The 13,633-nt window shown below is 40.8% G+C and overlaps 1 protein-coding gene across 1 annotated transcript in view; it reads left to right on the top strand.

Moving 5' to 3' along the window:
- The first annotated feature begins 2,294 nt into the window (after nucleotides 1-2,294).
- ipo11 (importin 11) overlaps nucleotides 2,295-13,633 on the top strand; it is a 199,963-nt gene continuing 188,624 nt past the window's right edge. The window contains exons 1-2 of the mRNA XM_033619880.2: nucleotides 2,295-2,424; nucleotides 7,034-7,183. Of these exons, the coding sequence (XP_033475771.1) occupies nucleotides 7,046-7,183 (138 nt within the window). The 5' untranslated portion in view covers nucleotides 2,295-2,424; nucleotides 7,034-7,045. The remainder of the gene's footprint in view (nucleotides 2,425-7,033; nucleotides 7,184-13,633) is intronic.

Below are 13,633 nucleotides of genomic sequence, written 5' to 3'. Positions count from 1 at the left end.
CACGGCGGTTGGAACCAAAGATCTCAAATTTGGACTCATCAGACCAAAGCACAGATTTCCACTGGTCTAATGTCCATTCCTTGTGTTTCTTGGCCCAAACAAATCTCTTCTGCTTGTTGCCTCTCCTTAGCAGTGGTTTCCTAGCAGCTATTTGACCATGAAGGCCTGATTGGTGCAGTCTCCTCTTAACAGTTGTTCTAGAGATGGGTCTGCTGCTAGAACTCTGTGTGGCATTCATCTGGTCTCTGATCTGAGCTGCTGTTAACTTGCGATTTCTGAGGCTGGTGACTCTGATGAACTTATCCTCAGAAGCAGAGGTGACTCTTGGTCTTCCTTTCCTGGGTCGGTCTTCATGTGTGCCAGTTTCGTTGTAGCGCTTGATGGTTTTTGCGACTCCACTTGGGGACACATTTAAAGTTTTTGCAATTTTCTGGACTGACTGACCTTCATTTCTTAAAGTAATGATGGCCACTCATTTTTCTTTAGTTAGCTGATTGGTTCTTGCCATAATATGAATTTTAACAGTTGTCCAATAGGGCTGTCGGCTGTGTATTAACCTGACTTCTGCACAACACAACTGATGGTCCCAACCCCATTGATAAAGCAAGAAATTCCACTAATTAACCCTGATAAGGCACACCTGTGAAGTGGAAACCATTTCAGGTGACTACCTCTTGAAGCTCATGGAGAGAATGCCAAGAGTGTGCAAAGCAGTAATCAGAGCAAAGGGTGGCTATTTTGAAGAAACTAGAATATAAAACATGTTTTCAGTTATTTCACCTTTTTTTGTTAAGTACATAACTCCACATGTGTTCATTCATAGTTTTGATGCCTTCAGTGAGAATCTACAATGTAAATAGTCATGAAAATAAAGAAAACGCATTGAATGAGAAGGTGTGTCCAAACTTTTGGCCTGTACTGTATCTGTATATAACAAAAAATACCAAAGAAAACAGAAAAAAAGAAAATATTACCTTGATTTAACATTTTTAATAGTTTATTTATAATTATAGAATAAGAATATAATTTTGTCATAGATGCTACTGACTATTTTACAAAAAAAAAAAAAAGATGTGTTTGCCTTTTTCAAGGGCATATATAGCAAGTGGTTTTTAATTTGATGAAAGTTCTTCTTTGAACATAGGCGTATCAAGGTAGCAATCGGCCCATTCTCCACCCAACACATCACTGGAGGGCCCATTCGTTCTATGTGCCTGCACTGTCTATATTTATGCCCCTGACTGGACTGATTCATTCTCCTTGATTTGACTTGTCAGGTGTTTAATTTCCTCAATGAACCAAAACACCCCAGTTTGGTCATTTTAATACTCAATACAGAATTTTTATAACACAATTCATAAAGATATCCTGGGATAGGATTATACAGTGTGATAGAGAATTTTTTGCTACAGCTAAAACAATGTATTGATTATTCAGTTGCAACTATTTTGATATAATAGGATGAAATGTTGATGATAGAGAATTTGTTTGAGTCATGTATGTTTAACAAAAAATTCCAACATTCATCCATTCCAGCTTCTTAATTGTGAGGTTTTTCCAACATTGTAAATCTGAAAATCTGTAGGTGTTTGCTCCACCTTGACATTACACAAGTAAATAAATATATCAATAAATAAATAATAAGCATCACTCATCAGGGTGGGAAACGTCAGATGTGACTCTGCACCTTTTCCTTTGAATGGAAAAATCAAAATAAAGTCTATAAAATAGATAAATAAATAAATTAAAAGCACTGATAAACTCTGCACCTTTTCCCCTGATTGGAAAAAAATTACAATAAAGTCTATGAAATAAAAAAAAGTCTATGAGATAAAGATACACAAATAAATAAATAAAATTATGATATATTATAGTTTGATTTAATTTTTTTTGAAATTATAATTATGATATAATACAACTATATTTAACAACAACAATAATAATAATAGTAATGATAATTATAAACTAGAATATGCAAATAAATCAAAGCTAATTAAAAGCTTATTTGTAAGAAATATTTTTTTTAAAAGAGTTTAAGAAGAGGACACTGAGGTGACTTGTCTGGAGATTGTTCCACCTGCAGTGGGGACAGAGAATATGGTGCCCTATAGTCTATGGTATACCATTTTATTGTTTTATAAATGCCACTTGCTATGGATACTGTCCTACAGACAACAGTGATGATGAGGAGGAGTAATGATGATACCTGCACATGTTTAACTGCAGCATACAGCAGCAGCAGCAGCTGGCTCCATTCATTCATGACGAAGAACGCCTGCCCTGACGTCATCAGCGTGCGCCTGCTGTATTGCTCGCGCCATTCCTACAAGCGTGTGTTTCCATCTCCCATTACATTACCATTGGCAGAGCTTTAGCAGCCACTGCTACGGCACAGTTTCTGTTTCTCTACCGTCACTCTCTCAGGTGAGTCCGGTTTAATGCCTCTATTGTGACACATGTGCTCGAGGAAAGACGTTATTTGACATAACGGCTACTGTCGGCCCCTGGTTACGCGTTGAATAAGTTTAGCTTGCTAGCTAGCCCAAAGTTAGCTTGGTGTTTGGGGAATGCACAATTTGGAGACTCGAGTGTCGCTTTTTTTCATCAGTGAATGTGTTGGTGTCTTATTTGTATTTTAGATGACACGCAGAGAGGGCCACTAAACCAACCTGGAGTATACTGCGAATATTTCAGAGCTAATAAAGTAAACTGTGATGAATGTAACGCTAATGACACAGTTGCTGCTCTTTTTCTGACCTCATACCACTCACCTTGTTTTGGTTTTTACTCTGCTGTGAATGTGTCATGGTGTTGAAATTTTATAACAACGTTTCTGTGCGTCTGTGTCGCATGTAGCTGTGTTTTGTAACAGGGCCAGGCAGAGGATAACTTGGCTTTAGTCTAATCAATCTCAGCCGCACCGTAGATAACGTTTTAGTTAGTAACGTTAAAGCTAATGCTGTCAGTATGTAGCGCTCATTAGCTAGCTGTTAAAGTTATGCTGCCGCTAGCTTACTTGTTTACTCAACCACAATTTGACAGCCAGGTTAACGTTAGCTTATGTTAGCGGCAGAGGCCATTGTATATGCAGAACTCCAGACATGTAGCAGAGAAACGTTGGATAAAACCCGCAACACATAGCTTTGTCCAAACAGATGTTCTATAAATGCAACAACAACAACGAGCTGTTAGTGTTACCCCGTATGCTAGCATGCTAACTGACCTGTTACACAGCTCGCATATTTCCTCTTCTAATTGTCAATAGCAGGCAGTCAAGTCAAGCAAGTTTCATGCTGTACATTTCTAGTATACGTGGTGAAGGTGCATGCATTTCTGATCTGGTCAGCACGCAGTGTGTAATGGGAATGACAGGTGCACAGGTGCCACATGTTGTGCTTTAATTAGAAAGTCAACAAAAAAATCTGGCAACAGGCCCCTTTTCACAGAGGACATTTTTATATGTCGCAGTAGGAAAAGCTTGGGTGTAAATATGACATAATCATGGCTGGATTCCTTCTTGCAGCTTTGCTTTCAGTGCTGTCACACTGTCATGGCTTACTGGGATACCTGAGCAGAATGGAGACTATTATTGTTATTAGGAACATCTCTGCTTCTCCTGCCATGGCAAGTCAAACAATCTGCAGGGAAAGAGGTCTGGCTATGATGTTAGCACCACCAACAACTGACCATGTTTCAGCTGTATGGATGTTGTACAAGTAGTGGTATCCTGCTTAGACAGGTTTGACACAGCTGCAATACTGACAGTACCACAGTGTATAGGAATTCTGGGCAGGCTGTTGCAATTGAAATTGACCTCAGGCACCTTACACCGATTGCATGTCCTTTTCGAGGGTGTCTCCTACTGTGAGTAAAGTGCTTAAACTCCATCCATCCATTTTCATCCACTTATCTGGGGCTGGGTCGTGGGGGCAGCAGGCCAAGCAAAGCACCCCAGACATCCCTCTCCCCGGCAACACTTTACAGCTCCTCCTGGGGGACCCCAAGGCGCTCCCAGGCCAGCCTCCTACCAGTGGGACATACCTGGGACACCTCTAGCAGGAGGTGCCCAGGAGACATCCTAGTCAGATGCCCGAACCACCTTAACTGATCCCTTTCGACGCGAAGGAGCAGTGGCACTACTCCGAGCTCCCTCCGGATGTCCGAGCTCCTTACCCTGTCTCTAAGGCTGAGCCCAGCCACCCCGTGGAGGAAACTCATTTCCACCGCTTGTATCTGCGATCTCATTCTTTTGGTCACTACCCAGAGTTCATGGTCATAGGTGAGGGTTGGGATGTAGATGGACCAGTATTGAAAGCTTTGCTTTCCGGCTTTGCTTTAGTACTCAAACTGAGACACCTAAATGATGATTTTGAGTGGTGCAGTGACAGCACTGAGAATCTCCACCCAAGCCATGTGAGTGAGCCTAAGATAAGACCAGCCTCTTACAGTGATGCAACCTGATTTTAGTTCATCTCGATAAGTGTCTCAGTGTACCAGACAGCTCAGATCATTGTTTCTGCCCAAGCTCACTGGTTACACTGCTAAGCATGTGTGCATAAAAAGCATTTATCTGAGTTGTCGGTGAAGATTCTCAGTCATCCAGGTCATGGTAATCGTAAGTGCTATATCATAGGCAACTGGACTTGCTTGCGTTTCTTGAAGACATTTCACCTTTCATCCAAGAAGCTTCTTCAGTTCTAAATGACTGGTACGAAGTTGCAGACAATAACCTGCACAGGGTTTTATGGGAATGGGGTAAAAACACAATTCATTGTAGTTTATTTAGTGACCTTTGCACGTCTAACTCAACTCTTAAATGTTGTTTAAAAGCAACATTTTCATATTTTGTATAAGTTGGGGATGAGAATATCAGTCTAAATTCCACCCAAACTTTTGTACCATAATTATACAGTAATTAAATCTGAGGGTTGTTTTAGCCAATTAATAGTTACAGAGCTTCTACTAGTAGGAAGAAACTCTGTAATACTTGTTCATGTGGGTTTGTTGGCCACAAAATCAGCCATTGCTGTTTGCACTTAAATTTAGACTTTCCTCCCTTTTTTTTATAAATGACCTAATTAAGTACTTATCAGCCTGTTAGGGATGATAGTGTCATAAATATTAATAGATATCCCGGAATCGAAATGAAAATGTTTAAAAGCATAGTTAAAAAGTTATCATCGCTGAGTGTGTGTACATGCACACAAGTATCTGTAGTATCTGGGTTTTGAATCTTATCCCGGTCTCGATCATATTCTGAGTATGATGTTTATATGGATCATAGGTTTGTGATTGTTTGCCCCACTGCCAGTATCAGTCTTTGACTGCTCCATATCTAGCCTCTCTCTGTAATTTCTGTAAAAGCCGAGCACAGTTTAGTTTCAGGTTGTCTGGACTCTGCTGCAGTTATAGCTTCCAGCTGGATTTAACTTCTCCATCTGATGAGAGCGACAATGCAATTCATCTTCTGAAAGGACATGTCAGACTTTCACTTTAATTTCAGACTGTAGATCATAGTTGCATCATATGTTGTAATATCTTCCATTTTACTGACTAGTCATTACCTGATTTGTCGATGCATCTGCACACATAGCAGAGACTGTTCATTCAGAAGCCTGGAAGTAGGTGTATACATGCTACACTATCCAGGCTACTATCCAGGTACTCTAGCAAACATATGTGGGCTTCTCAAAACTGAGAAATGCTCATCAAGGGTTCTGAAACCAGGATATGATATTTACATGTGCAAAACATCATATCCATCTGAAATACTAGTGTGCTTGTCCATTAAACACAGTCAGTGTTGCATTAAGGTTAGCAGGTGGATTTCTATCTCTGATGTTGATCCATATAGAAACTGGTCCCTTAATTGTGTGATGGCCACCAGAGACATAAGCGCTCCTCATTAATCTCATTTAAAGTAGACTGGTTCTATACTTGCTACGTCCACACCTTAAAACAAAAAAAAACCCTTCTCAGAGTCTTCTAATGGCTTTGTTACTTAATTAATAATTCAAGGACTGTTTATTAATATAATCTGTCTCTTTTATGTGAGAACCTGTTTGACCAAAGCACTTCCACTGTATTCTTGTGTGGAGACGGCCTTAATTCACGTGCAATTACAAAAGCATGCAGTGGATCATGGTGATGGATATTTGTTTCTGGGCTGCAGATGGCAGCCTTGCTCAATATTCTCGTATTGAAACTTTATAGTGAAAGCTCACTTTGACCATACTACCTCTGCTGTTTTTTTTTCCAGACAGAAATATTTATTCACTAGGATAATCTGGTTGTTTTCTAAAAAGAGATGTGTTTTTAACATAGTTTGTGTCCGGTTATTGACTGCTTCTTATAGCCTCTGATTGCAGTGTCTTCATATGAGTAGTTGACAGACATGAATAATGTGAGAATAATGTGAGAAAGTAAACAACGGTCCTATTATTGACAAACTCCTCTGGAGATGTTGTTCTATGACGTCCATCAGGAAGGATTCGTGATCCCAAAGTAGGTCTGGTTACGGTTTATTATTCTATCTGAGAATCCCTTTTTTGAGGCACAGAGGCAACTGACTCAGGTACTTTGTTTGAAACTGAAAAACACCATCGGACCTGTGAAGCTGGGGTGCTTGAGTACTATCTGGGACATAGAGCAGCTCCTTGTGTGGGAGAGGTGACTGCCAGTGTTTCTATCAGGTGTGCTCTTCTTTTGTCAGAAGGATTTGTTTCCTTCTCACTATGTTTGACAGTGATTTCAGCGCCACTTGATCTATAATAAAAATGGTTTAGAAAAGGATAAAGCCAGACAAAGCGAAACAGAAGATTCCTTGTTCTGACATTTTTTTGTAGATGTAATTTGACTGCCTCAGCTTTCAGTTGATGTTTTATTATGCTGTTTTTCCCTACGGTGAATCTATTTTAAAAGGTTTTTTTTTATTTCTCAACTCAGCCAGAACTTTTCACAACAAGAGCAATGAAACTCTTTACTTGTCTGTTTTCCTCCTCCCCCTCCTCCCCTCTCATACTCCCCCCCGCAGATATATCCAGCTATGGATATGGACGGTGCCAGTTCTGTGGTGCTGCAGGCCTTAACCCAAGCCACCAGTCAGGACACGGCTCTGCTGAAGCCTGCGGAGGAGCAGCTCCGACAGTGGGAGACTCAGCCAGGCTTCTACTCTGTCCTTCTGGTGAGGGATGGTATCAAATAATTGGAATAAATCTGCTGAAGTGAAAACTATTAAAACTTTAATGACTGGAGACGGTAATGAATGTGGTGTATCTCGCAGAATAGCAGGCCGACGTCGGGTTTGTGCTCATTTCTAATGCACTTTAGTTTTTAAGTAAGTTCTTAGTTCTTAAGTAACTTAATTCAAACAACCAAAGGAGAGTGTTTCTCTGCAGATCAGTTATTAATAGGAGGGGAATGTCTTACATTCTGCAAAACAATAGCAGATTGAGAGGTTATATATTCTGCTCATGGTTGACACTTCATCCTGGCAATTTCACACAATAACTGTAATCACAGCAACACATCACAAGACTGTGAGGCGTAGGGAAACAGGGAGCAAGAGGGCAGTGTAGGGCAGGCAGCTGGGAAAGGATGATTTGTGTTAAACATTTCCATTGAATATTTTTATTGAAAGTTATTCACAGATGTTTCAACCACACAGTATTTTTCAATGTCTTAAATCAAGTGCGCTCGACATGTCTGAAAAGTGGCACGGCTACTACATTATGGTAAAAATCATGATCACATTTATTTTAATCAACATTGAGATCATGATTAATCAATACCTTTGATTCACTGATTTTGGAAACATAATGTTTTTCATTGAACTTTAAAAAACTTCAACTGTAGGTGACTCACTGGTCACAACTCGTACTGTGACAGTAAAGTCTAGTTCACATTACACGATCTTCACCCTGATTTTGCGTCGCGGAGACTATCGTAATCTTTTGAGTGTTCATACCTGGCGACCTGTGTTTCTGTCAGCGGTAGTCTCGCCAACTGTTGTACGACCTGTGTGTGCACACCACAAGATTTCTCCACTGAGCCCTCGCCGACAGAGCCCCAGATAACGCGGTGACGTCACCAAACTTGGGGACGACAAATTGTGAAGGCATGGATATTCTTCCCAGTGTTGAATCAGATCTGCCTCCAGGGCCTTGGTCCAAACACAGTGCACTCCCTGTGATCCTGTGGATGCTGCCAATTTTTGTTGTTGCTTGCCGGCTTGTCAGTGTTGCCAGATCTTGGGAGAGAAACAAGCACCCAGGGCTATGGAAACAAGCCCAAAAGAAGCGACTATCATGCGTTTAAATAACTTATTAGACGGATATAGAGGAAGGCAATGTTTAAAGTAAGCCCAAATAAGCAACTCCACTTTAGTAACAAGCCCAAAGTCACGGCTAATAAGCGGACCTGGCAAGTGGTAACCCTGCGGCTTGTCATCCTCACATTTCTTCCGTCCTCCTGCGTGCTGACGTGGGATGTATCCCGCCTCTCATTGGCTGATGCTCTTTGTCAGTCATGTCACACTTCTCCAGTTTTCTAGCATGCCAGATATCCAGTCCCAGTCACAGACGAGGGGGCAACTTGCTTGTAGGCTTGTTCACACAGGAGGACTCGTTGTGGCAGACTGTCTGCCAACTCACCTCCGACCCAAGGTGGCTCTCAAGATTCTCTGCAACGTCAAAATCGCGGTGAAAATTGTGTAATGTGAACTAGCCTTTAGGTGCTCAAATACTGGCAAATTATCAGCAAGAAAAAAATGAATAAAAATAACACAGATGTCATAATCAAAAATAATTCCCCATCATAAGACTCTCACCTGTTGACAATTCCCTAACTGCAATTTGTTCTCGTTTATACGGGGCATGCACAATGGACTGACTAAAATGCACATGAAGGCACATAGTAGCAGTGCTCAAGCACTTTAACCATATGCTTAAATTTGGTTTTCTTTACAAAGTACAGTAAATGTGAGTGTGGTCGGACATCCATAACACCCTGTAGCATTAGTTATGACTTTGGCGCTGTTGCTCTGCAGCAGTGTTGGGCAAGCTTCTTGGAAAGTGTAGTGAGCTAAGCTACTAGTTACTCTAATATTAAATGAAGCTTCGCTACATCAAAGCTATCACCCTCAGAAATGTAGCAAGCTAAGCTACAGCAAAATGAAAGTAACTAGTGCAGCTACATCCAAGCTTTTTACTAAATTGAACCAACTTCGTGCCAAGTCAGTGTTATCTTACTGATCAATAAAACTGTCAGTCAAACAGATAGGCAGGTAAAAAAGTTAAGTTCAATTGTTTATTGAACAGTGAGCTGCACTAACTCCCAACACGACTCAAACCACAACAGCAAGAATGAAGACCTGCTTCAAACAGTCACAACATGGTCAAAAACGTACATGCGTGTATGTACAGTACAGGCCAAAAGTTTGGACACACCTTCTCATTCAATGCGTTTTCTTTATTTTCATGACTATTTACATTGTAGATTCTCACTGAAGGCATCAAAACTATGAATGAACACATGTGGAGTTATGTACTTAACAAAAAAAGGTGAAATAACTGAAAACATGTTTTATATTCTAGTTTCTTCAAAATAGCCACCCTTTGCTCTGATTACTGCTTTGCACACTCTTGGCATTCTCTCCATGAGCTTCAAGAGGTAGTCACCTGAAATGGTTTTCCAACAGTCTTGAAGGAGTTCCCAGAGGTGTTTAGCACTTGTTGGCCCCTTTGCCTTCACTCTGCGGTCCAGCTCACCCCAAACCATCTGGATTGGGTTCAGGTCCGGTGACTGTGGAGGCCAGGTCATCTGCCGCAGCACTCCATCACTCTCCTTCTTGGTCAAATAGCCCTTACACAGCCTGGAGGTGTGTTTGGGGTCATTGTCCTGTTGAAAAATAAATAAACTATTTACAATGTAAATAGTCATGAAAATAAAGAAAACGCATTGAATGAGAAGGTGTGTCCAAACTTTTGGCCTGTACTGTATGTGTATGTACACTGCAAAAACTCTAGTCAAGAATATTTATTTCTAGTCAAAACAAATGTCATTACAATTGAAATAAGACTCATCACCTAAAAAGTAACTTGTTTTTAGACAATTTTCACTTGTTTCAGGAAGATTTTCACTTGAAATAAGTAGAAGAAGAATCTGTCAATGGAGCAAGTTTTTTTTTCTTATTGCAAGCAAAAAAAAACCTTGCTCCATGGGCAGATTTTCATACTTATTTCAAGTGAAAATTTGCTTGAAACAAGTATTTTTTAAGTGTAAAGAGATTTGTTTTGACTAGAAATGAGGCTAGTAAACACATTTTAGTAAACACATTTATAATGAGCAGCATACACACGTGTTTGCTGCTAGAGAAATTATACATAGGCCTAATAAATGAAGACAGTGACATATTTTCAATAAAAAACAATGAGTTGAACGTTCATTTCAAGCTTTTATAGTACAACGAGTTTCAGAATTGTGCGAGTGCGGACGGAGAGCGGGCGGCAGTGTTTGATGCAGGAAACTCAGTATGGACTTGAAAATCAATTTCGGAGTGGGGTCGTTAGGAACGGCGGTGTTTCGGAATGGAGGGCTGTCTCCCGTCAGGTTCATGCGGAAGTGACTCTGTGTGGTAGCGGTGACAGTTTTATTTCAGTCCATAACAGAAATCCCCACCTCGTTTGAGCTTCAGAAATGATTTTGGAAATGTAGCTTGTGTGGACGCTACCGCGCTAAGTGATCAATAAAAGAGCTTAACTACTGAGAAGTTACTTGATTCAGAAAACAGCGACGCTACCACCAAGCTACCGAGAAATGTAGTTAAACTACAAACGTCCGCTACTGTAGTGACGCTTCTGCCCAACACTGCTCTGCAGTGAGAGGCCTCCTGAATGCTCACAGACTTGCCCTCCAGTGTTATTTTGGGTCTCATTCAGCTAATCGACACATTCAGATAATGGCACAATAAATGAAATCTTAGCGCCATAGTGAGAGCTCCGCCTTGTAACGTAATGAGAGCTCAATAATGCACCTGCATTAATTGGTGGTGGCAGTGGTTTATCTTTAGAAATGAAGTCACTAGAGGGTCTAAAAATAAGTAAGCAACACTGAGCACACCTCTGCAATGGAAAGAGTCATGCTGGATTTATAACACAAGACAAAACAAGAGCATCATTGCGAAACGGAATCTTGTTGTTTTCATAATCATTGGAAGCTGAAATTCTAATTGAAAAATAAAACTGGATTAATCACCCAGCCTTATTAATTGGGTCTATAGAATATTTTAACAGAGCTTATGTGCTGCCGGCCATCCTCTCTGCCCTGACCAGTGCCTAAGTTTTGGTGTACACATCCACGACAAAGCTTATCTCGATCCTTAAAGGAATACTCAGGCTTTTCAGGAGATATGTTTGTTTACTGTCTCAGCCGGGTGCAAATGAGAAGATGGATTTCAGTTTCATCTCTGTTCATTCAGTAGAGAAATTGGCCCGGGATGTGTTCTGCCTAGCTAAGCACAAAGACCTATTCCATTCACAGAAAAATGTATTATTTTCTATATTTTGGTCCCTGAATAGATTGTTGAAAAAGGAGACAATAGACAACACAACGTCCTGTTTAAGCCAAAGTATATCTCCCAATTTCATACACCCAATCCACAAATATGAGATCCAAAAAAAACAAAAACAAAACCTAATGTGGCTTGTGCAGCATTTAATTTTCAGACGTGCCTGGCTCATCATGTAATCACAGTATCTGCAATATAGAATATACAGTATAAGGGCTTGTGTGTAAGGCAGCCAAGTTTTTGTGTTTGCCCTCAGATGATCTACGACAGTCTAACTCCGAGTTTTGTGTTATTGAAGCTTAAGGATGGACATTTGTAAGACTTTATTGATACAAATACCATTATGGATTCTGCTCATTGGTCTGATTCTTTAGCGATTCCCTTACTGATTCCTGATGAATTCTCTGTGTGAAAAAAGCAGGATTACACAGGTTTTCAGCATCAATGCAACAGTTTTATTATCTCAGAGTGTGAACACATGCAGTATAGAAACAGAGCAGAAGAAAAGGCATTATAATTTTACAGCAAGGACATTACAAGCAGCACTGATGTCATCTTTTTTTGTGAAATGAAGCCACGCTTTAGATGCTTTCTTCTACTCCGCCATGACTTCTTCTTGTTGCAAGTGTCCGACAGCATAGACCCATACTAACTAAAACTAAAATCAAGATAATAAATGGTCATTTAAAATCAGTGAGATAGCAATAAAATAGACAGACAGCTCAGATAAAGGGTCTGTCCCAATACTTTCACTTCCCCTCGGAATTGGCCCTGCATGTGGATTGTAAGCGCTGACTTAGAATATGAGCGCTTGAAAATCACTAATTCATGATATCTACAGAGTTCTCGGTGAAGCTATTAATACTGAAGCCTACATCGCTGATACGTGTAACGTAGGTGAACACGTCTGTTGCGCTAATTTGCATGAAGTGGCGTCCCAGTTTGTAGGTAAAATCCCCTACCCCTCAACACTACCCCTTCGTCGTTGAAGGGAATCTATCTGGCAAATGCTCTTGAAACCAAGGGGTAAGGTTAAGGGAAGAGAATTGGGATTGGCCCAAAGTCAGGATATGCTTTTGTTCTTTTTTTTTTTTTTAAGATATTTGTTTTTTTTTAAGCCTTTAATGTATAGGACAGACAAGCGTGAAGGGGGAGAGAGAGAGGGAGTGACATGCAGCAAAGGGCCACAGGCTGGAGTCGAACCCGGAGTGCTGCGGCAACAGCCTTGTACATGGGGCGCCTGCTCTACCACTAAGCCACCGACGCCCCAGGATATGCTTTCTGATAGAAGTATGTTTTTAGGAGAGACTTAAAAGGAGCCAGTGACTATAACGGCCTTATATCCTCAGGCAGGTCATTCCAGAGCCTCGGGGCCCCAGTGGCAAAAGCTCTGTCCCCTTTGGTCTTCAGCTTGGACACTGGGACTGAGGATCTCAAACTATGTAAAGGTTCACAAGGGACTAACAGGTCTGAAATGTAATCTGGAGCTAGCTCAAAGGAAAATATTCCAATGGATATGACGATTTAAAACCGGTTCTCAAATCCCATCACTGAAGACAAATGATTTGACGTTCCAGAAGATGTTCTCAAAATTGGGTTTATGCCTCATTTTGTCCCTGTGCCGCCATGGTCCATGAGCCGAAGGTGTGCAGTGTCCTCTGTCTCGTTTAATTTAGGAGAATTATGTCCCCGTACATCACAGAGGACTGCATCAGTAAATCAAATGTCAGCCAGGCCAGCTGAATTCCGGCCGCACTGATGCATCTAATAAAAGTTTAGTGGCCGTGGGCACATTTCGACTTGCATATTCAAGTAAATAATTACACTCTGCAGCCCCGCTAATGGCCCTTCATTCCCTTGATACGGAACAGGAGGATGTTTTACATCTGTATTAAAGCAAAACCCTTTTTCATTGAACTCGTGTTTGTCCCTACACATCCTAAACCTGCAAACACAAGAGCCAAGACTCAAATCTATGATACTACTTTCCAGCTCTTTATGGGGCTCCTGTCTTTGTAGTGTCTATGAGGATGACTTTGAGAGCACTGTGACACTACTTAGCCAGAT

The sequence above is a fragment of the Epinephelus lanceolatus genome, chromosome 9, assembly GCF_041903045.1.
Source record: "Epinephelus lanceolatus isolate andai-2023 chromosome 9, ASM4190304v1, whole genome shotgun sequence".
NCBI classification, from domain to species: Eukaryota; Metazoa; Chordata; class Actinopteri; order Perciformes; family Serranidae; genus Epinephelus; species Epinephelus lanceolatus.
Note: the sequence above shows the minus strand (reverse complement) of the source record. Positions and strands in the feature narration are given on the sequence as shown.